The 23,818-nt window shown below is 46.4% G+C and overlaps 1 protein-coding gene across 5 annotated transcripts in view; it reads right to left on the bottom strand.

The window, feature by feature from the left end:
• Window positions 1-23,818, bottom strand: part of TNFAIP8 (TNF alpha induced protein 8) — a 113,788-nt gene that overhangs the window by 15,496 nt on the left and 74,474 nt on the right. Inside the window, exon 1 of one of the 5 annotated variants that reach the window (XM_077911326.1) lies at window positions 21,570-21,748. The exons of the other annotated variants lie outside the window; for them this stretch is intronic. Within the exon in view, the coding sequence (XP_077767452.1) occupies window positions 21,570-21,600 (31 nt within the window). The 5' untranslated portion in view covers window positions 21,601-21,748. Of the gene's footprint in view, window positions 1-21,569; window positions 21,749-23,818 lie in introns of those variants that run through there. 5 annotated transcript variants of the gene reach the window in all.

Below are 23,818 nucleotides of genomic sequence, written 5' to 3'. Positions count from 1 at the left end.
TATTATTCATTTCCTGATGTAATAAATGCTCAATTAATCTTTACAATGTATCCTCTGTCTTTAAAAATTCCCAGGTCCTTTTGGGGGAGGGTGGGAAGCAAGATTGGGGATGGGGTGAGGGAAGCAATACTGCCTTCTTTTTATAAGACATAAGCAAAATAAGACTATAAATGAATACATTATTTTTCATTATCATATCTCAAATACCCTAAGAAACAAACATTACAATGCAAACCTATGGAAAAAGTGTATTATAAATGAAAATCAATTCATAACTAAAGATAGCATCTAAAACAACCATCTTTTGATAACATTTGGAACTGGTAAGATTTACTAAACAACCCACACTGCAGAGATAATTCTGTTTTTAGGACAGAGGTTGCTTCTTACTCTAAAAAAAGCCTATTTTTTAGAGTAAACATAAAAGACACTGGAAATTTTGAAAAGCATGAACACTCCTGTCTGCCAGGTTATGAAGAAAGAAAGAGTTGAAAATTAAGTTAGGATACATAGTAAAACCTTTTAAGTTCTCTATCTTACCCTTAGTGAAATTGGCTAACTTAAAATTATATTTAGAATTAAAAATAATAAAGCTTCCCCAAACCATAGAGACAAATAATCACATTAAAATAATTATAATCCTTTGATGTTGATGACACATACTTGGTATATTAAACTCATTTTTCAGTTAAAGAAAATAACTAAAAAGGCCATTATAGTCACTCTCTTGTAAGAACTGAAAACTGTTTCTCTAAATATATGAGCTTGCTGTCCTGGAGATGAATTACTTCCCTAATGGTAGATATTTGGGCAAAATAAACTTTGGCAAACAACATAACTTATCAATTTTACAACTGGTTGCCAACTAACAACAAAATAAATCACTTCTCTAAAATACTCTGGCTGGGCGCGCCTGGGTGGTGCAGTCAGTTAGGCGACCAACTCTTGGTTTCAGCTCAAGTCTGATCCCACGGTGGTGAGACTGAGCCCCGTCAGGCTCCACCAGCAGCAGGGAGTCTGCCTGAGGACTCTCTCTCTGTCTCCCACTGCCGCTCACCCCCAAGCACTCTCTCTCAAAGAAGTAAATAAATTTAAAAAATATATGTAAAAAATAAAATAAAATCTTTGGCCACCCCCACCTTCTCATAGCTTTGCCTTTTCATCCATACAGCTTGATGCTCCAGAATTAAGTCTACAATTTCTCTTCTCACTATGCCTCTTGCCTGTTCTGTTATTAGAGATACAAGAAGCCATGAAGACGACAGGTAGAAACACAGAGGCCCCAAGGTCAATGCAGGGTTATAAAGTGATCCCCTTAACTCCTGGACACTGGCTCCCCTATGGAAAGGTGCTTTGTGTTGGGATTATCAAAAGTAGCAAAGAGTAATTCCTCTATTTAAAGAGGAGATCATAGGGGGATCCCTGGGTGGCTCAGCGGTTTAGCGCCCGCCTTCACGCCCAGGGCGTGATCCTGGAGTCCAGGGATCAAGTCCCACATCGGGCTCCCTGCATGGAGCCTGCTTCTCCGCCCCCCTCCCCCTGCCCCCCATGTCTCTCATGAATAAATAAACAAAATCTTTAAAAAAAAAAAAAAAGATAATATACTTTGGGCTGGTAACATGTTTTGGTTGGATGTCCATATGTATTTTTCTTTTTAAAATTGAGATAAAATTCATATAACACAATGCATCACCACCACCACCACTTTAAAAATGTACAATTTGGTATTGGGCAAACTATCACCACTGTCTCCTTCAAGAACATTTTCATCAGCCCCCCCAAATGGGCCCTCGTAATGTTTTAATCCTTTTTGCAATTAGTGAAAAATATGTAAAAGTTGGGAACATTGACCCAAAAATTTACATTTTCAGCTTCTTAAGAAAAATCCGACCTTCTGACAGCATTGGGGGTGGGGGCTCGACGTGGGGAGAAACTGGCTCTCCAGTTCATTACCTGGCCAGGAAATTACCCAAGGCATATGAGTTAGCTACCTCTGCTTTAATAACCAGGGATTTAAGCCATTCTGAATCACTCTTGGGAGAGCCTTGGGTGTGACTCCATCAGATTCCCAAAGGCTAACAGCTCTCTGCTCCCCTAGCTGGCAATCAAGCTGAGCAAGAAGGCTTCCGAACTCTTCAACGGTTCTATGGGTTCCAGCAATTAATTAACTTACTTTCTTTCTTTGTTTCTTTCTTGGAGAGAGTACTTAAAGCAGGGGGAGAGGCAGAGGAAAGGGAGAGAGAATCTCAAGCAGACTCCCTGCTGAATATGGAGCCTGACGCCGGGCTCGATTCCAGGACTCTAAGATCACGACCTGAGCTGAAACCAAGAGTCGGCCCCTTAACTGACCGAGCCACCCCGGTGTCCCCAACAACTTCTTCATTCACTTTTCCTCAAAATGTCTTGCATTTCCCACCCCATGATATTTGCTGAAGTCTCTCTTTTTACCTAGAAAGCCCTCTCATATTTACCTGAGTGTCATCCTAAACCCCTGTCCAGTAGACCACCTTTGCAATGCGCTTTCACTTTCCACTTACTATTGTACTTTATTTCTCTGTGATTACTTAATATATTATTAAACAAGCAATATTTTTTATAAAAAGAATTATATATGTGAATGGTAAGGTACTGCTTCCTGACATATACCATAATAAAAATAATTTAAATTTTTTTAATTATTAAAATCAACTGAGAAAAAATATCAATGCTATTCATTTCTAACCATAAATTGTTGTCTGCTAAAGGCCATGAGCCCCATGACTACCTGCATGGTATAAAAGGAGGTGAGTCAGGATGAGTAAGGTAGCAAAGGTCACAGAGCCTCAAACACAGACATTCCCCATGGATGATGCAAAGTATTCCAAGGAAACTGAAATGGACAGATCTTCCTGTAATATGATTGAAGATGATTTAATCCTATGCCTGGAGCCTCCTAAAATCATATACTATACCATCACCAATGAAATACTCACCATATGTTGGGAAACAAACACAGCCCCTCCCTCCCAAAGCTTCCTGGCAATGCTATCCATCTTAAGAGCTGTGCCCAAATATCTCAGCCACAGACAGCCCATCTTCAACCTCTCTAACCTGGACATGGCATTCCCCTTGCATGTACTTCCATATGTGTAGATCTCTTTTTTTTTTTTAATTTTAAAAATTTTGTTATTTATTCATGAGACACAGAGAGAGGGGCAGAGACATAGGCAGAGGAAGAAGCAGGCTCCCCGTGGGGATGTGGGACTCGATACCAGGACCTTGGGATCACCAATTGAGCCTAAGGTGGATGCTCAACCACTGAGCCACCCAGGCGTCCCCGTATGTGTAGATCTGATTGCTTCTAGACTGAAAACTACTCAAGGCCACAGAACAGATATTCCACCTTGCAAATCCTTTTTTGGTGAAGGCTTATCAGCATTAACTTCTATCTGATCACCTTCTTGGGGTATGCCTGTCTTGACATCCCTGGTGAGAGGAGTCTCAAAGTGATTTTTAAAAACTGCAAACTACTTTCCTAAATGAACTGAAACATGTCCTATAGATAAAGTGCCCAATATGGTGAATAGCATGGGGATAAATACCTGCATCTCTGTTCTTTCTTAAATTTAAGGGTATTATGAAGATTGAATGCAATTATAACTGGCAAGGCATTCTTGGTGTGCTCAATAAGAGCTATTCTGTTTAAGTCAGTTCTTGTTTTGAGGGTTGGTAAGTGTGGTGGCTCCCGACTGAGAGAGAGGCAGATACATGGGGAGAGGGAGAAGCAAGTTCATACTCTCTCTCACTATCTCTTTCTCAAATCTCTCAAATGGGTAAATAAAATGGAAAGAAAGAAAGAAAGAAAGAAAGAAAGAAAGAAAGAAAGAAAGAAAGAAAGAAAGAAAGAAAAAGAAAGAAAGAAAGAAAAGAAAGAAAGAAAAAGGAAGAAAGGAAGGAAGGAAGGAAGGAAGGAAGGAAGGAAGGAAGGAAGGAAGGAAGATAAGTAAGTATGTCTGGCAGGCTGAGGGTGGGGAGGTGGATAGTTAGGCTTTGTTTCTGGAGTGGGCAAGGGGGCTGAGCACCTTTTATGGTGTTACACATGCCTGGGAATAGTTTGCACTATCTGTCAGCTTGGTAAAGAGAGAAAGGACAAAAATCTCCATAAGCAAATAAAAGCAGGTAAGTAATCTAACCTTTAAAAAAATATAAAAGACAACGTATGATGGTCAATGTGTACTTTTTAGAATCTAGAGTGGTTTTCTAAAAATTGGAGGCCTTATAAGATCTGCTGAAGCTCAGTTTATAAGGCTTCAAATATGATTTTACTGATTTAAGTGATTAGCAAGCTTTATTGTCAAATCTTTGGGAAATATTACTGATCATGTCAAGCAGTTACTTTATAGTAAGTTCTTCATTAAGTAACAAAACCTCCAATTGAAATATTATTTCTGGGGCACCTGGGTGGCTCAATGGTTGAGTGTCTGTCTTTGGCTCAGGTTGTAATCCCGGGGTCCTGGGATCGAATCCTACATCAGGTTCCCTGCAGGGAGCCTGCTTCTCTGTCTACCTGTGTATCTGCCTCTCTCTCAGTGTCAGAAAAAAGAAAAGAAAAGAAAAGAAAAGAGAAGAGAAGAAAAGAAAAAAGAAAAGAAAGTTTAAAAAAAACGAAAAACAACCCGTTATTTCTAAGGAGAAAGACAACCTACCTAAAAGCAAAATTTTCTGACTTACATGATTTCTAGTATTCTCATTTCTGCAAAAGGCAGAACGTATCTTAGAAAAATAATAATGCATTTATCTCTAAGATGTGAGACAATGTATATTAAAAAGAGTACATGCTCAGGAAAAAGATGAATCAAGTCTTTAGATGTATGATTGGAGTCAATTTCTGAATCTGAAAATTTATTCTATCACCAAACATTTTCCCTCTTGAACTCATGTCCTCTCATCTCTTGTTGATTTTTCATTTAGGCCATTCAGTCTATGCTCCTGCTTTGAAAAGGATGGTGAGTAGAGTTAATGGATTTGAGGGGGGTGAGGGGAGGCTTTTTCTCTTACATTTTCGGCATCTATCTTTCATGCCATTTGTTGAACTTGGAATGAAGGAAACAGATGTTACCGTTGGACATAAATGTCATCTCATACAGTATTTTTAAGCTGTCAGCTGTACAGTTGGTCTTTATATAGGCAATGAACAAGTGCTTCTCTGTACCTTTATTTCCCCAAAACATACAAATACACAAATGCCAGAACTCCACCCACATTCCAAGGCAGGGCACATTCTATAGCAAATAGCCAAAATGAATTCTGCTGTATTTTCCCTGCTAATGAATCAAAATAATTTTTTCATTACATCCTACAGAATAAAATAAAACCATTTCACACGCTGCCCGCTCCAAAATTATTGGAACTATGTTTAAATGAATGTGTAGAGATTCTAGCTAACAACAAAAGGAATTTAATTCTTGAATAGCAAACATCTAGCATCTATGAATAGGTTTCTTCCATTGAATTGGTATCATCACAGAATGGAGCAAAATTAGATACAGACAAAAAAAAAAAAGTTATAGAACTCTTGGATTAAGATTCCAGGTTCCAAAAGCAGGCTTTAATAATATTCCAGCTCTCAAAGTTCTTAATGGCATCTAACAAAGTATGGAGGAGTCAGTTGGGTCATCTTTTTTTGAGCTGACTTATGGTTCATTGCATTTTGATGGAAGGTAAAGAATCTGAAATATTTTAATATGCATATTTTTTAAATCATTAGGGGTAATGAAGAGAGGCCTGGAACTCTGACTGGAGGCTGGTGTTGGGTCAGAAGAGGTCTTAGTAACAGCAGCTTGTCTTTGTCCCTGTCCTCAGTGCAAAATGGTGGTCCAAACCTAGAAAGACCACTGCTTTGGTCCTTTCTGGTCTGAGAGGTAAGATTTTTTTCAAGCACAATTCAGATCATTTTGACGAGTAGCCTGTCTTTATCACTCATTATTTGATAGAACTTCATATATGTTGATATATATATGTTGATGGTTCAACACAGGCTGGGGCCTTTAATTTGCTGTCAAAGTCTGAAAAAGCCCATTTCTATCTTCTGGGTATAAACTAACAAATGAAAGCTGGAATTTTAGCTGTTAAAAGCATTAAATCAGGTATAAAGACCTACTTTACTTAGCCTAAAGAATTTTACATCTGAATTTACCCACTCTTTCCCTGTCTCCCAATCAAATAACAGCTTTCTCTTCTCCTAGAAGTTGCTTTTTATTTTATTTTATTTTATTTTATTTTATTTTTTTTTAATTTATGATAGTCACACACACACAGAGAGAGAGAGAGAGAGAGAGAGGCAGAGACACAGGCAGAGGGAGAAGCAGGCCCCATGCACCGGGAGCCCGACGTGGGACCCGATCCCGGGTCTCCAGGATCGCGCCCTGGGCCAAAGGCAGGCGCCAAACCGCTGCGCCACCCAGGGATCCCCTGCTTTTTATTTTAAAGTAGACTTAAGAGTAATATACTTCTCTGGGCTGATCCATGTACCAGTGGCTGGAACTCAGGAAAAAACCCACAGACACACAATTCTAATGAACCAAAATGGAAAGATACTTCGGTGGCAAAACAAACAAACGGGGGGGTGGTGGGGGGGTGGGCAGGAGGAATTTCAAACACAAGGGTTGCCTAAACCACTCTGTTTTCCATTATCCCAGAAGTGTTTTGATAATAAAGCCCGTTTGACCCAAATTTGGAAGACAACTCTTCAGTGACCATCATTTCTTCAACATAGGAAGAAATTGCCCTATTATGGCCCCCAACACCCTGAACTGACCTGGTCTGGTTAAAACCCTCTCCTGGGTCTATGCTGAGCTTAGGTCTGACCACTGTGATTCAAAACAGCAGCTAGGAAACGGAACATCTACCACATGGTCTCAAAGGGAACCAGCAAGAAGAAAGTCCTACCAGGCCTGCTTAAATGCCCCCCATACGCACAGCACATCTTGGTTTTATCTGGTTGCTGGAACCATGCATGGCACAACTACTTGCCAAGAACAACACTGTTCTATATCTAAAAATCAGACAGCAAGGACAAATGATGGATCATCATCAGTGCTTGGTTGATCCATGAATCTCAGGAGAACAGCAGAGATTTTAATTCCGCAAAATATTTTACCCCTGGACCATGTCTATTCTCACACACCGTTAGTCATCAAGCATTTTCTGTCTGCCTACAATATGCCCATGTATCATAAAAACTAGAAGAGTCTTTCCACTACAAGAGTCTTGCTTACTACAAAGGTAAAGGAAATGAGTATTTTTGATGAAGGAATCGTTTTATTCAATGAAAATCTGGCTTGTATAAACACTTCGTTTTCCTCTTGAAAGCATCCTACCAGAACAGGTATACAGGGTATCTGAAGCACAAATACAGGAATCTTGTATTTTCAAAAGACTAGATTTTTATCAAACTCTAACCCAAAGCATAGCAGAGGCTGCTAACTCTGTCCTGCCTCAGTCTTGATAACAGAGAGGGCAATGAGGAGGAGGCATGGGAAAACAAGCATTTCAGAGTCACAGCCACATTTCACCCAAGTATGGCAACCAAAACCCTGTTCTTCACAGGTGTGACTTATTTCTAAACTTGGCAAATGAAGCCTCATTGTTCCAAAAAAATCATTACTGCCTTTACCCTAACCCAAACCAAAGACATTTGCATGTATTTTGCATTTTAAATCATCATTCCAAAAAAAAAAAAGAAAAAAATCATCATTCCCTGGGCATGCTTTCTTACTTGAAAAAAGAATAGAAACACAGACACGAACACTTGCTCTGAGTTAAGGATTCAGAGAGAGGAACACTTTTTGTTGTTGCTAGAGACACTCTCGTCTAATAAGTGCTGTGTTTCATTTAGCATTTCCACAAAATGTGATGGTGTTAATAATTAAGACCAAAAAAAAAAAAAAAAAGCTATTCAGGATAAGAAAGAACGGAGAGAAAAAAACTATATTTTCATCAAGGGAGGGAACATTATATTATTTTAGGGAGAGCAAGAAAAACAAAAACACGAAGTTATCTGTAAAGTCCTAAAATGATAGCTATAAGGAACAAGATGCCAAAAAACCTTTTGGTATCTGTCGAAATGGTACAGTTCTTTCAGAATGGCTAAGGGGCTTCGTGACAAAAGAAATCTAAAAAGGACTAAATTGATTGGCAGTAACTTTGCAGGGAAAAGTGCTCTTTCCAGCGGGCCTTGGATTCAAGAGAACCAGTGACACAGGATGCAGAGCTGTCCAGGCACATTCTTGCTCCTTTGAGCTGAAGCTCATACCTGGCCAGGTGACACCCTGACATCCCATTACACTCCTCAGGAGGGTGATGATTTAAAAGGAGCTCAAGATAAAAGAGACAACAAGGAGAGAATCATGACTCTGGCTGATTCTCACAATTCAAATCTCCTCTTATTTCATTAAAAACCAATGAGCACCATAAAATAAGTTTCAATCTGTATAATAGAAAATGTCAGGTGAACAACAGCACGGAAAAAATGAGAAAGTCAAGTGGCTGGCTTTGAGCTTCACACTTAGTGGGGCTGTTGAAACGAGTGACAAAGACCTATTCTGTCCAGAAATCCCCCACTTTATTTTTAAGCCTGGAAACTGGTTAGTCACATCTATACAGAACACTTCCTGTCCAGGGGCACAACGATGGCAACGCGCTGCCAAGTTTAGTAGCTGCCTACATTTCATCAATTGAGTCATTCATGGAATAAAAAACAGCATCAAACATTAAAAAAAAAAAATCTGGTTAACTGAAGCTTTAAAAGATAGACAAAACAGGTTTGACTGTGACACAGAATCGGGAGACATGATGCCATGAAAAAAAAAAAAGAAAGAAAAGAACAGACAATATGACTAGGAGCCTATTTGCTGGTAGTTCCTGGGCGATTCTAGCATCACTACCAAATAGAACACTTCCCACTCCCACCCTTGAGATTAATAGAGCAATTGATTTCTCACATCTTCATTTACAAAAATATCTGAAGACTGCAGACTATCTCGAGGAACCAAGCAACGGCAAGCAAGTCAATGCATTCCTTTTTTTCCTCTGAACGTGGTCTGTAATTACATTTGAAACCAGGGGCCGCCTGAGAAGTTGACAAAGGCAAGAAGGCAAGGGATCAAAATACAGATGGGGAACGGCAAACTTTATCAACTGGTCTAACGTGCCATCACGAGCCGTTTTAAGAAGGGGTATTTGGGAAAGAGAGGGAAACAGGGATGGGGAGAAGGCCCTCGACCCCCAAAACCCCAGGCCCGGCAGGCTCCGGCGGGGCTGCCTCTCCCAACAGCGGTTAGGATTTTACCTGACTGACCCCTGCGAGGCAGCTGAGGTCCCCCCAGAGCAGCACGGCGGGCAGCTCCCCCAAGCCTGAACCCCGGCACCCAGGCGCAAGCCCCCAGCAGGCCAGCAGCAGGATGCCAAGCCACGGCCGTGCTTCTAGGCCTATCAGTCTCATCAGGCGGGCTACGGTCGACTGAGCCAAATAATTTAAACCAGCTCTCCCCATGAACAGCCTCGTTCTGGAATTCTTCAGTGAGCCTGCTTGCCATCAGCCTCGGTAGCTGGCCGACACCCCCCCCCCCCCCGGGTCAGGGACAGCCGCACTGGGAGCCGGCCTGGCTCTCCACCCCTCCACCAGCCGTTCAGCGCAAGTCCCGCTGGCCTCCCAGAAACCGGACGGCCGCTCCTGCAGGCCGCCTTTGCCGGGTGCTCCCCTTTTGTCATCTGCCATTTGCAAGCTTTTGGGGAGAAATAGTTTTTTATGACCCGGCAGGAGTGTCACTAGCAATCCAAGCCAACACTGCCCAGCCCTGGCTTCCAACTGGCCCCAATCTAGCAGCTGCGGAGGCAGTGGCATTCCTCAGTGTCACGTCCCTGCTGATGGGCTCATCCCAGCACAGGGGGAGGTGGGGACCCCGGAGCTTCTGTGTCCTGCAGGGGCCACCGGTTGACTGCCTCCAAGCTGGCCTCGCCCTCCGGGACCCGCTGGCCATCCTAGCCCCTATGCACTCCCAGGCAGACAGACCCAACAGGCTGCTGAAGCGTCTTATCCCATTTATCTCTGTTCCCCGCTGCTCACCTCTCTCCTTTCGCCCAAGATTTTGTTTTGGTTTTCTTTTCTTTTTTTCATTCCAGAGCTATTTCCTCACTCCTCCCTTCCTGCCTCTCCACACACCTACCCCTTTCCCTTCCCCGGGGAGACTCTCTGCACCAGGCCTGGATCTCACCCTGTAGATGCCATCCCGGCCCTCCCCACCCTGCTCCCACTCACCATTTCTTTCTCATTGTTCCCTTGAAATTTTGAAACCTGCCCAATGGCCACTCCCTCCCTCGAGGATCCCTGCTGTTCTGGTTTTCCAGGCCGGTTCCTGCCACACAGTGCATGCTGCTGGCCTCTAAACTCCCCCGAGAGACTCCTTCTTTCTCTGTCATCTCCTTTCTCTGGAGACCACGTTTAGGTTCAACATGGTGATACTGGGGAGGGGTCTATTTCATAACTGGCTGAATTTTAATTCTAACCCTCAAGAGGTGAAAATGGTTTTATGAAGCGCTTTATAATGAGAACAATTGGAGCACGAGTATCTTACTTTTATCAAATCACTTGAGAGAAGGAAAAAAGGTCCTTGGGACAGGGCCACCCTCCCCTGCTTTCTACAGAACGGGGAAGGAGGACTTGGTCAGGTGAAGAGCGTGGGGAGGCCTTGGACGGGTTCTGGCCCCGGGTGTCATCATAAGCCTCCTATCCACACAGCACCTGCCGAGGAAAGTTGTCTAATCACCGACACAAGTGTCCTCTCAGGGGCTTTCACAGGGGACGGGCATATTTCCACCACTGTGACCACTGCTTCCCACCTCAGGAGAAGTAGAAAACTTCTCAGGCTGGCTCAACTAATGAGCATGGCCCAGGTCCTATTTAACATGTATAAGACTGAAGCCTGAAGAGTTCTAGTTCATGTGTCAAATCTCGGGTGTCCCTGGCAAACACATCAGCAGTCTCCTGACGTGTTCTCAGGAAGAAAAGATGCAGGGTTGGGCAGGCGATGGGGAGGGAGGACTCGAAGGCAAAAAGGAGGCCAGAAACAGTCTCTAATTCTCAGTTTGGCAAAAGCTTCTTCCTGGCAGGAAGGGCTGGATTTCTTGCTGACTTTCCCTGGTCAGCCCCACACACCGGTGCTGACTGTACATGATGCCACACAGAGAGAGGGTGGAGGTGGTGGGCATGAGGATCAAGAAAGGGATCTGAAGGTGACTAAGACTCCAGGGTGTGCATCCATGGAGACTCGGAACACCCCCCTTCCTCAGGAGACTGGACACTTGCTCACAGCTGGGCCGTCATCCTGCACCCCCCACGCCTCCCCTCGTTCCCACCTAGTACTGGCTGAAGGTTCATCATGTGTTCCCATCCCCTAGCGGACGAGATCTGAGGCTCTCAGCTTTGGCTGAGGTGCCAGAGAGAAGGCGGCAAAGCAGAACCTCCTGAGACGTGGCTGTCACCATCCTTGCCGGCTCTCATTCCCCCGGCTCCTCAAGCCTGGGTCCCTCCTAGTTTTTCTCCTACCTCCTGAGCTACTGCATATCTGTTTCTTTTCACAGGTTGCACTGACCTCTTTGCTTTGTAAAAGTGAGTGTCCTCAGAGGTGAAACCCACGACTCAGACCCCATATCCCTTCAGTGTTTCCCTGAGAGATCACATGAGAGAGATCAAGTCTTCTCTTCTGGTTGGATATTCACACGCTGCTGCCTCGGCTCTTTACCCAGGCTCAGTCTCCAGGCCAACCTGTGGTTCTTGCCAGCTGGGTATTCCTAAAACAGTACTCTGCATCTGCCCCCTTCCAGCTCAGACCCAGGCCCTGGCCCAGTTCCCATAGAGTTCTCCTAGGAGGGATCTTGGGCACGCCTCGGTCTACTACGATGCCTGCATGATAGCGTCTAACAAGGAAACAGAAGTTCAGAGACAGTAATCAGTGACTCTTTGTCAGAGACAACCAGGGGTAAGGAGTAGAAGTGGTGTCCTGATTCCTGGGGTCTTTGTCTGTTACTCAGTGTCCCTCCGGGCAGACTGGTGTCTAGTCTGGCTCTCTGTACTGCCACATGGTCCACCAATGCCGTCCAGGTCATGAGCTCTCCACTACACCATGCTGTAAACCTCTTCCTCCTCCTTTCTTCTTGTGCAAAGAGCCTAGCTGGAGTCCTAGCTAACTCCCCTGTGAAGTCATTGCTGCCATGATGATATGTGAATGATCCCATCCTCTAGGTTCTCATAGGGTGCATGCCCCCATCCTTGAGCTGTATTCATCCTAAGCTTCTCATCACATATGTTATCCTATGAATGCACATATGCACATGTGCTGTGTATGATGCCTTGAACAGAAGTCCTTTGAGGTCAAGGTCCTCTACACACACACGCCCCCACACACCCCTCTGCTTCCCCAGGCCCCACAGGAGGTTCTGACTCAGTCAACATTTATTGCTATGAGTATCTGAGGCCCAGGGAAGGCCGCAGGGATGAAGGAGAGAGACTGTACTCTGGAAGCAGGACTCTACTGTCCATGGCAGACAGAACAGCCTGTGCTTCTGGGGACAACTTTGGTCCCCAGACCCCTCGCCCTAGCTGAGTGAGCCAACATAAAAAATACATACCTGGGCTGGGTGAGCTTGCATCAAACAGACAGGACATGTCAAACTGGAAGGAGAGAGTTCATGAACTGCTCATTCTTTCTTTGACAGTTAACCTCCGACTTGGACAATAAGTCAATAAGACAATAAGCCTCTTTAGGCTTCAGAAGCCTAAAGCCATCATGGTCACTTAGGGCATTCCGCTTTGTGGCCTCTTTGCTCCACCATTTCCTTGAGAGAAACCCCCCTCCAGTTACTTACAAAATTAAATCTGGTCACCGCAAACCTGGAGAGTGTATTCCCACGTAAGAGCACAGATGATACCACACATACAAACACCAAACTCCCCAACATCTTTAAAACCAAAAATAGCACAAGGTACCACCTAATAGTAACACAGGTTTTACACAGTCTTAGAGGTCCCCCCCCACAGAGCAGCACCCCTCAGACATTTACTGCCCACTGAGCAGCTAGCCACTCAGGATATACTACAGCTCTATGTCCACCTCTTCTTCAGGGATCTTAAGCCCTAAGAACAGGATTTAAGTAACTGCTCTTTCAGATTCTTTGGGCAGCAGCCAGGGGAGCAGTGGGTTGACTCCCAGAATGCACCAGGCCCGCGGGGCTCTGGGGTGCCCATCTTGTACTGCGACTGCATGTCTGGTGTCTGAACGCTTCCCACCCACATACATGCACACCTTCTCCCCAAGGAAGAGCGTCCCTGCCCAACCAGCACCCTCCATTGCTAATTTCCCTGAATGATGTTCTTCTCAAAGGAATGAAAACAAATGAGCTCACTGTTTAATTGCCTCTTCCTTGGTCCCCTGCTTTCTAAGCCAGGGACCGACTAGGACCTAATTGCAGAGCTAAATTTTATCTCACGGTGCCTCCTCATCTTCCTCCTCTGTGACTCTCCTGACTTCCACATAGGAGAAGGTGAAATAGGAGCTCTTCATGTGTTCAACCACTCCCTTTAGGTTTGTGAATTCCCTTCCAAAGCTGGTGAATGGCACCTATACAAACAGATGAGGTCTGTCCCGCCTCAGGGAGGTCTCATGCATGAATCCAGGATGTGAAAACCTAGGTTTGCAAAACTTCTTGTTTGCCAAACAGGCATAAAGTGGGGAGGGAGGGCGTCGAGAGGGCCTGGATGTCACTTCTCTGGGCCTCAGTTCTCCAGCTCTTAAAATTAGAGGTCAGATGCAAGAGTGTGCAAAGTTGCTTTTAACTCTAAATCGTGGTAATTCTACTTGTGTTTGTAGCAGAATCATTTTAATTACAAAGTCTTCTTACTGTAGATCTTCCTGAAACATTACAGATAGGCATAATGAGTTGATTTCTTAAAAATTCAGCTTACACTAATCGTTTTAGGCACAGCTCACTAAATGAACAGAGGTCTACCACCATGTTCCTTCTTTTCCAAGTTGTCAGCATCTTTCTCGTACCAACAGAAATGTTGACAAATAAATGGTTTGTGGCAGATCTAGTGACTCTGCATTATTCAGAAATGACTCACTGGGTCCTGAGATTTTTCTAGCCCTATCGAGTGCTCTTTCACCTGCCCACCTTTTCTTGGTTTACCAAAGGCCAGGAACAGGGAACTTAATCATCCATGTTATCCTGATTGTTCACTGGTGTCATCATTTGAGGACAAGAAAGGCATGATGCGTATTCAATCTGATGGCAATTTCAGAAGTGAGGAAGAAAAAGGCTCAGATGTACTGAAGCCGACAGAGCTGGGTGTGTGGGGCAGCATCAGGTCATCAGTGATGTCCACTGTGCAGGAGACAGTGTGGCATGGAGCTCTAAATGGATTTTCCACTTTTAAGTCCTTGCGAGCACACCGCACTCCAAGGCTAATGACTACATAAAAGGAAACATAAGCACATCAAAGTCCAGTCTTTTAGGGCATATGCTGTGCCTTCTACGTTATACGTGACATCAGGTCAGCCGCACCCAGGGTTATATATTCCATCAGAGCCTTTCCTCTTTCCCTCTGCAAAGCAAGGGCTGGCGCAGGGAGGGAAAAGGGGAGAGCACTGGTATAGCAATGCATAGCAAGGAATGCAATCACATAAACTGCCACACCTCCTGAGGTTCAGACAGTGAGGACCCTACATGGTGTGGTTGTTTGTGTAATCCCACTGGGCTTTCTGATTCCAGAAGATATGAATAAGTAACCACCAAGGGAAAAACTGAACTCTTCTCTCTTCTATGATAAATGCTCTACCGGGTGTTGGTCCCATTCTCTCTAGTGTAAGTCTCTACTTTGTGTCTCTTTGAGGAGTTATCATCCCTCGGAAGTGGGGCAATGTTGACCATGAGGCCCCCAGATGGCTCAGTGGACGTGGGCCACAGTCCTCAGGCATACCTCTGTCTTGGCATTTGACTGACCTCAGACACTTGACTGGCAAGCTGATGGATCCAAACAGACTTCCTGTAAACCCACCAGGGAAGTGAGGACCCCAGCGAAGACAGAGCATGGTGAGGCAGAGTCACCACAGGTGTCCTGAAGCCTGGAGAATCCACTGCACAGGCGATGGGGAATGGGTCAGTTACCTGCTAAATGATATTCAAACCAAGGAAGGCTACAACTGAGTGTGTAAATGCCTGGGCATATCCCCAACAAATGTACACATCATCAGGAGACAGGACAAAGGAAGTGAGCCGAGAATCACTTACTTGTGTTGCACACACCTTGGCGATTTGAAAGAAAAGTGAAACTCAACGGGTGCTACAAAGTCGCTGAGTTGTGATAACCTAACACACACAGAAATGAACCTTATTTCACGGCAGTGATCACATCCACACTCTGTTTTCAAGCTGGCCACTCAAAAATGTGAGGGTTCCCTACCTTGTCCTGTAGGTGCTTGGGTCCCTTCCACTGTAGCGGGCTCCAGGCACCTCCTACCAGCCCTGCTGATCTCCTAGTTCCTCTCATCAGAGGTGGCAGGATGCACCCGATACTCACTACCTCCACCCCTGAGGGGCACAGAAACAGCTGGGGCCTGGGCTCTCCACTTTCTCCTCCAAACACCTGGTCTCTCCACTCCTGGTTTCTCAAACTGGGGTAGAGACAGACACAAGACCACAGAGAGCATCCCCCTGCGTGCCACGCTTGAGGACAGGGGAGGGTGGCTTTTGGACATTACCTGGTACTATCAGGTTAGGGTCAAAAGCACAGATTCTACAGTTAGTTGGCCTCCATTCCACTTCTTCTAGCTTTGTGCTTTTTAGGCACAAGTTTTAGCCTCTCAGAAGTTCAGATTCCTTGACTGTTATGTGGAATTAACCCAAAGCGTTTTTATACAAGTATTAAATGGGATAATATACATAATCAGATGCCTAGCACCACATCTGGCATGTGGAAGAGTTTGACACCTTTTAGTTTAAAAAACTGTGTCTTCAGTTTGCCAGGCAATGTGAGATGCTGGCAAGCCACTTGGGCCTTGACCTCGGAGATCAAAGACACATGTGCTTGTTTTGATTTTACCATTAAGAGTAGAGAATTTAAGGAACCCTAAATAGGTAAGCCCTTTAGGTTTGGAAGGCACTCTAGAAACCAGATGCAGGGTTCTAAAGTTTTCGTCATTTCATGTAATCTCGTTTTAAATCGATTCATTTGATAATGCTTTATTAAGGCTCTCTAATGGGAGAGGCCCAAGGTCAGCCGCTAGGGATTCAGGAAATAAAACATGCACAAACCTTGCCATCAAGGCAACAATGAAGTGGAGGCAACGGAAAAGAACATCAGGAACAGTAACACATGAAAATATGGGACAATGGAGGGAAGTATGGGGTGTTATGGGAATGCCCTCAAAGAGCATCTACTCCAAACAGGGTCCAGTTGAAAATAATGAGCCACGTGAGAGTGATCCCAGTAAAGGAAACAGCATTTGTTGAGGAAGAAGGGAGGACATGAACAGGCAACACTAGGGCCGGACAGGACAAGCCCAGTGGGTTAGTAGATATTTGTTGTTGTTTTGGTGATTCATGTCAGAACTCCCTTCCTGATTCTGGAGGAGCCCTCCTTTTGCAAGAAGTGGTAGGAGTTAGACTCCTATCTCCCACTCCCAAAGTTGAAAGCAGAAGTTTCCTCTCCCCAGCGGCAGGTGCACTTTCTCACACTCCCCAATCAGCTGATTTCAGGGATTTCTGAAGGCTCAGTATGACCAAAAAACGTTCAGCCACATTTAGAGTCCCGGGAGTGACAAAAATGAAAAATCCAGCAGAGAGGGGTGCGGTAAGGTCCTAACTAGGTGATTCTCGGGTATGGCCTTAGCTCCAAAGCCTGATGCATTTCAGGGGCCAATTTGCAGGCTTTTTGTGGATGTGTGAACTATGCAACGTGCTTCCAATACATTTTTCAGCTTATGATAGCAGGACTCAGTTTCCACTTCTTATAACCAAGAGTCCTGATGACAGAGGTGTTTATTGTCACCATCAGGGTACAAATGCCGAGGTCTTCCAAAAAGGCTGGGACAGGGGAGAAGAAAAGAAGATGCATCCAAGAGATAACGAGGAGGATGAACTGCCAGATGGCAGCTGCAGATAAACAAGAGGGTAGGGTCAAGGACACCTTGCAGATGTGTAGTCTGGAAGCCAAAAAGAGAGCAGTGATATATTTAGGGGAAAGACCAAAAGCAGATCACAGTTGTGAAGAGTAGGGAATGATGGGCTCCATCCAGACCTGCTGAGTTTGAGGTTCCTGTGTGACATTCAAAGCATGGTGTTTACCAGGCAGCTGGCTGTACAGGTGGTTCTCAGAAAAGCCCCAGCTGGAGGTCTAGATAAGAAAGAAAACAGCTAGAAAAAGGAAAGGAGAGCAGAACACTGTAGTCAATGTTATAGGAGCCCAGGAAAGAGTTTAGGGGTGCAGCAACCCTGGTCTCCTAGCACAGCGGTGAGAAAGAAAGAAGGAAAGAAAGGAAGAAAGAGAAGGAAAGGGAGGGAAAGGAAAAGAAAAGAAAAGAGAAGAAAAGGAAAGAAAAAAGAAAAGAAAAGAAAAAGAAAAAGAAAAAGAAAAAGAAAAGAAAAGAAAAGAAAAGAAAAGAAAAGAAAAGAAAAGAAAAGAAAGAAAAGAAAAAAGTCTAGTTTGATCAGAACAGGACAAAATATGAATGCTGGGTCACTGGTGATTTTTAGCACCTGGGAAGTTCCTGGTGATTTTGGAGATTTCCGTGGAATGGTTGAGAACGACATATTTTGGTGGGATGAGGGGTGACAAGGATTGAGACACTAGGACCCGTGGGGGAAAATAATCTTTTTAAAAGATTCATTTAAAGGAGAGATAAATGCCTAAAATTGGACAGAGTGTCGAGGATACTTTAAAGAACAGAGGTCGGTCGTTCATTTTCTAAAGAGGCAACGATCACCTCTGATCACTTGCGGCGAGGGACCGGACGCGAGGGAGAGGACACAGGGTCCTGCCCTCAAGAGCCTGTGGCCCGGAGGAGACGCTGACCGGCACCGAGCAGCAGCAGAACGGGCGCCCTGAGAGAGGTCGGCGGGGATTCTAATTCAGGCTGGAGGTTCAGAAAAAGCCCCTGTGAGGAACCGAACGGGGGACAGGAGGGAGAAGGCTATTTCGGGCAGGAGGACCAGCAAAGCGCCAATACCTGAAGTAGGGAGCTGAGCATATCTCCATGCAGAAAGCCGGGGAGCAGGAAAGCCGTGGGGCCCACGGGTGGGCGAGGAGCGCCCGGTGGAAGGAGTGGCCGCCTGCGGTGGGAAGGACCCGGCTCTACAGACACCGGGAGGGGGTGCGTGTGGGCGACGGGAGTCTGTCACCCGGGAGCAGGAAGGTGAGGGCGCTGTGTACTGGCTGCAGTTTTCTTGGTGAAACGGCAGGCCCGGTGAGGAGGCAGGAGAGAACCTGGCCGTGAGGTGGTGGCGGGGGGAATGTTCTCGTGGGCCGTGGAGGAGGAGCTCACTCACAGCTCTTTCCGCCTAAGGCAACAGCAACGATGGCCTCCTCACTTCCGGGCACCAACACTTCAAGAACAGGGGCAAAGGAGCCCGTGGTCCCTTGATGCTTAGCACTAGGAAGGCCCTCAGAGATCTTAGTTGTCATTCCTCTTTTTTTTTTTTTTTTTTTCCCTACTTCATAACTAAGTAATTTACTCAACAGTCTGCAACTAAATGTGAAGAATATGGCCAACGACCTATCTCCTCAGGAAGCCGGAAGCCGCCAGCCACTGGAAACTGGTGATAGCCTCCTTCCTGTGACATTCCCCTTTTTACCACAGTGGGTTTCTTACTTCATTTCTCTTGCTTTCTCATTCACATCAGGCCTGGAATCTTAAATTCATACAGCTTGTCATGAAGCGAGGCCTGGATGATTTCTCTCTGTTTAATACTCAAGCACAATCACCTACTCATTTGCAAGGGGGCAAAATTAGATCAGTTCTTTAGGAGGTGGCTCTAGACTGAGGATGGAGGTTCAGCCCTCCTGGCACAGAGTCAAGTACGTTCTAAGCTATGATGGCTTAACAATATCCCCAGTCATTGGCTTCCACGTTCACTCACATACACAAATATGTTGGCCTCTGAGGACTTCTGAATCGACTTGAAATTTCTTTCAGATTTAACCCCAAAGAAAGTATACTGGTCTTTCACTGAGGCTCAGAATAATGACTTAAAAGTATACCCCACTATAGCCAATCAGGCATGAAGTGTCCAATGGCAATTTTTCTTGCAATGTAGACACTGTAAAGAGCTTGTAGTGATCTCACACTGACTGGGATGCTTAAGTCCATCAGGAGGGAAAAAAAAAAAAACAGCTAAGGAGAAGGAAAAGGATACATAAGGATAGAGAAGGTAACCGATAATGATTTACACAGTGTAGCTCTTTTCATAGACATCTGAGAGGTAGTAGCCAAACAGAGGGATCTAGATCACAGCTAACACCCAGCCTTGCAAGACCTGCTGAGGACATGGACACACACACATACACATGCACGCACACACACCCTTCACTTCCTGGCAGAGGTTACAGAATGATTCTATTAATAAAGCATTTGTTCTATCTCCCTGAAGAGCTATTCCATATTCTACCCCTGTCATCAATTTAAAACTCTGGCATCTCATATCATTATTATTTGTTAAATTCTGTGCTCTCTGCAAAAGGCAGAAGCTAGATAAACTGCTGCAGATCTGCAGAGTGCAAATGATGGCACGTGGAGGAAAGGTGAGGACCAAGTAGGAAGGGACCATCAAGAGACCTCTCCACATCCACAGAGCTGGGCAGGAGGGAACAATGTGGATATTCCTAGAAGAGTATATCATACACCGGGGGACACTGTGTTTCCACCTTCTTCTCGCTCCTTCTTTCCCAGAAGAAAGGAAAAACACACTCAGAAAAAAAGAAAAAAACAAAACAAAAAAAAAAACGATTTAAATGGTACTTGTAATCCATACAAAAGTTCACCAGGTTTGGGGTTCTCAGTCTGTGTCCTATTTGCCTCGGACAACTTTTGATTTACTCCTAAGTGTTGTTACAAAGACAGCAAAAAAGCATCCATCAGCACGTAGCTCCAGAAGGACAGAGGCCACAGCAAGGACACGTTAATCCCCCAAACTCCCCATCAAGTTCAAAAACAATGCCCCTGGCTGTCATTTTCATTCACAACAGTCTTGTATTTTCTATTAAACAAACCTCTTTTACAGACTTCTCCCCCCATACGGCGTAATAAGGTACACAGCAGCCCACAGAGACTACATTATGAAACCCAGGGCTTTACTTTGGGAGGGGAGGCGGTAAAAGACAGAAGACGGCAAGCTTCAAGGGATCTCGCCTACCCCTGCCTACCACATGGAGAAGGATGGGCGCGGGGGGTGGGGGGGTCCTTTCTGCTCCCCAGGCTCCCAGGGGCTCCTGGGATTGACTCGAAACTCACCAGCCTCCCAAGAGGCTCCTTGGAAAGAACAGGAATTTTCATAACTCTGCACAGTCTCGGCTCCTACTCTAATCCCCACTCCCACCCCCACTTACAAGAGGACTTTTGTAGACGCAGAGTTGCAGGAAACAAAGCCTACAAACACTCACACACAAATAAACTCCCTGAACTAACACCAGCGTATAATTGTGTTTGGGTTGGAGCCTTTCCAGCCCTGTCACCCGTTCTCTGTTAGGAGTAAATGTAACCCTTTGCTTTGGCAAAGTTAGAAGCCGACAACGCTCCTCGGCTGCAGGCTGCCCAAGGCGCCCCTCGCATCTCTGCGCCCCCCGAAGCCCCCCACGGGATGAGTTCACTGCTGAAAAGTCGGCAAGGGAGAGCAGAGAGAGAACGGGAGAAGGAAAACCCCAAACCCAAGCAACCTATTCCCCAAATGAAGCTCTTTCAGTTCTCTCTCTCTCAGCTTCTTCCCCCTTTAACCGGAAACACAGCGGGTTTCCAGTTTCTGAAACCCTCCTGCGGGGCTGCTGGGCGCCCGGGGCTCCTCCGGGGGCTCCTCCGGGGGCTCCTCCCGGGGCTCCTCCCGGGGCTCCTCCGGGGGCTCCTCCCGGGGGCTCCTCCGGGGGCTCCTCCCGGGGCTCCTCCCGGGGCTCCTCCCGGGGCTCCTCCGGGGGCTCCTCCCGGGGCTCCTCCCGGGGCTCCTCCGGGGGCTCCTCCCGGGGCTCCTCCCGGGGCTCCTCCGGGGCGTCGCTCTGGGCTGTCCTGGTGCAGGCAGCAGCGCTCTTCAGAGCTCGCTCCGCGTTCCAGGAGGCGACACGGGAGCCCTCCGTTTCCAGATGGATCTAGGAGGCAGCCTTTAGCGGGCTGGCTGGGCGCGCGGACTCGCACCCCTCGGGCCTCGCTCAGGGCGTCGGGTGCCAAGGCACAGGGGCCGCGAACTCCGCCCTCCCCGAGCTGCCAGGGCGGGCCGAGGGGCAGAGTCGCGCCGCTCAGGACGCCCCCCCCCCCCCCCCCCGGGATCGGGCATACCGTCCTTGGGCTCGTCTGCCTCGCACTGCATGGTGGCGGGGGCGCGGGCTGCAGGGGCGAGGGCCGCGGACGTGCGCTCCGACCAGCCCGAGTTCGCGCCGAGGTCCAGGCGCGCGCGCGACGCAAAATAAAAGGAAGGAAAGCCACTAAAATCAAAACCTCCCCGGGGCGGAGGGGCCGGTTCTGGTGCAGGGATTTTTTTTTTTTTTTTTTTCAGGGGGAAAGTTCTGCAAGAGTGACGAATCGCGTCTCAGCTGGGCGGCGGGAGTCCGCCCCCGGGCCGCGCGCCCCGGCCCGTCGCAGGGCGGAGGCGACCTGGCGCTGCTGGCGGGGCCCGGGCGCTCGCAGGTGGGGCGGGGGCGGGGGCGGGGGCGGGGGGGCAGGACCGACCAGCCGCAGCGCCCGGACCCGAGAAACACACGCGCGGGAAGGAAATGCCTCTGGATCTTCGGGTTAACATTCCCCGGAGTGCACTGAACTTTCCTTGTTCTGGGATCTTCTATTAAAAAAAAAAGACACAACAATAATAATGATGATGATTTTGAAGCTGCTCTGCTTTGTACGTTATTTTTGCTGGAGAGTAACGTGGATATTGGTCGATGCGGCTGGAAGGACCAGTTTCAACAGGCAGCAGGGCCTTTTGAAGAAAGTGGGGGCGGCCCCCGCCCCTCACCTTTGCACGGGAAAAGCACACAGGGCGGCTGACTCAGCACGACCCGGGCGGGCACACTTACTCCAACCCCACCCGGGGGCGGGGGCAGCTGGCAGGGAGCCCCAGGGTGGTCCTCGCCCCCGAGGGCGCCCTGCCCTCCCTGCCCCAGGGGGAGGCCGGTATTCGGGTTTTTGAAATGCTGATTGGAATGCGGAGCCCGGGGAGACACCGCAGTTCTGCCCTCAGGTCGGGTCCACCGGCTCTTACCACTGGCTGAGAGGTGGGCGTCTTCGGTTTTAACTTCCGAGGAGCGAGGACCAGAGGTGACATTGCTGTACCTGACTGAATGGAGGTATTTTGCACAGCATCAGTTCTATCATCAGTCTAAGCCAAAAGATCCTCCAATAATGCACCGAAAGGTCGATTTAGGAATTGTGGGAAACTCATGAAAATCCTTTCCATAAGTTTATTTTCCAGCTGCTTTCTTTTCTCTCATTTCCCATTTTTATATGGGCAAAAACAAAACAAAACAAGAGTAGACACTCGGGTATAAATTTAGTGAAAAGAATACGTAAAAGATTTGGATTTAAAGAGCCTGAATTAACATGTATCATCTTTATGACCTTGAGCAAATTATTTAATCTCTCTGGGAACCCCTTCCCTCGCATGTAATATGAGGATGAAAAACAGTATTTACTTCACAGATTTATGCGTGGTAGGAAATAAGGTAATACAAGCCAGAAGCAATTTGGAAACCATAAAATACTACACAGATTATTACAAACTACTGCACCACTCAAGTAAATTTTTGTAAAAGATGCTCAGGTTTATTTCAAAATTGGGTTCCATCAGGGAAAAAGTTTTTATGCAAGTCACAAGCAGTAAAAGTGTTTATAAATATTAATATAAGGCCTAGATATTAAATCACTTCCTATTGCTGAGTGATTCTCACATGCCTACGACCCTGAACAGACTTTTATCTCAATTTCACTGAAAGGGTAGGATGATGAGAGGAAAATCTAGCCAATGGAGAGAAGGGGAGAAACATCTGGAAAATATCAGTGTTGTGGAGCCTCCTGAAAAGTGACCTCACCACCAAAAGGGTAAGAGTGTGCACCCTTCTGAAAGTCATGGTGAACTGTGTGGTCCCCTCTGCCACGCATTCTGGGCCAGCAGCTGCAAAGATGCATACCTTCACTCAGTAACCTCCAACTTACAAGGGAGACATGATGATTTTGCTTGCAAAGAAATGCTCAGTCACCAGTAAGAAACGACCTTTCCGGTCCTGTCTAGGGAATCATTCTGGGAGACCCCCCGTCACACATCATCTGGTCTTGCCCTCCCTCTCCACAGCTCATATGCCCATGGATGGCCATCAGAAGCCCCCCAGGATGTCAGCCGGGCTGTGTGCCACACAGATAAGACAGCTTCCATTCAGCTATCTTTGCACTAAGACTGCAACACCTTTTTCAAGGTGATGATTATGCAAATTCAGACGAGTCAAATCCCAAGCCCGACCCACTACAGGTAGGGCTCACTTTCACTCCCTTCTTTCACCCTCTTCCTCAGAATTATTTATTAAATGTCCTTTCGCAAG

The sequence above is a fragment of the Canis aureus genome, chromosome 10 (genome assembly GCF_053574225.1).
Source record: "Canis aureus isolate CA01 chromosome 10, VMU_Caureus_v.1.0, whole genome shotgun sequence".
NCBI classification, from domain to species: domain Eukaryota; kingdom Metazoa; phylum Chordata; class Mammalia; order Carnivora; family Canidae; genus Canis; species Canis aureus.
This window is presented reverse-complemented; position numbering and strand designations above follow the sequence as displayed.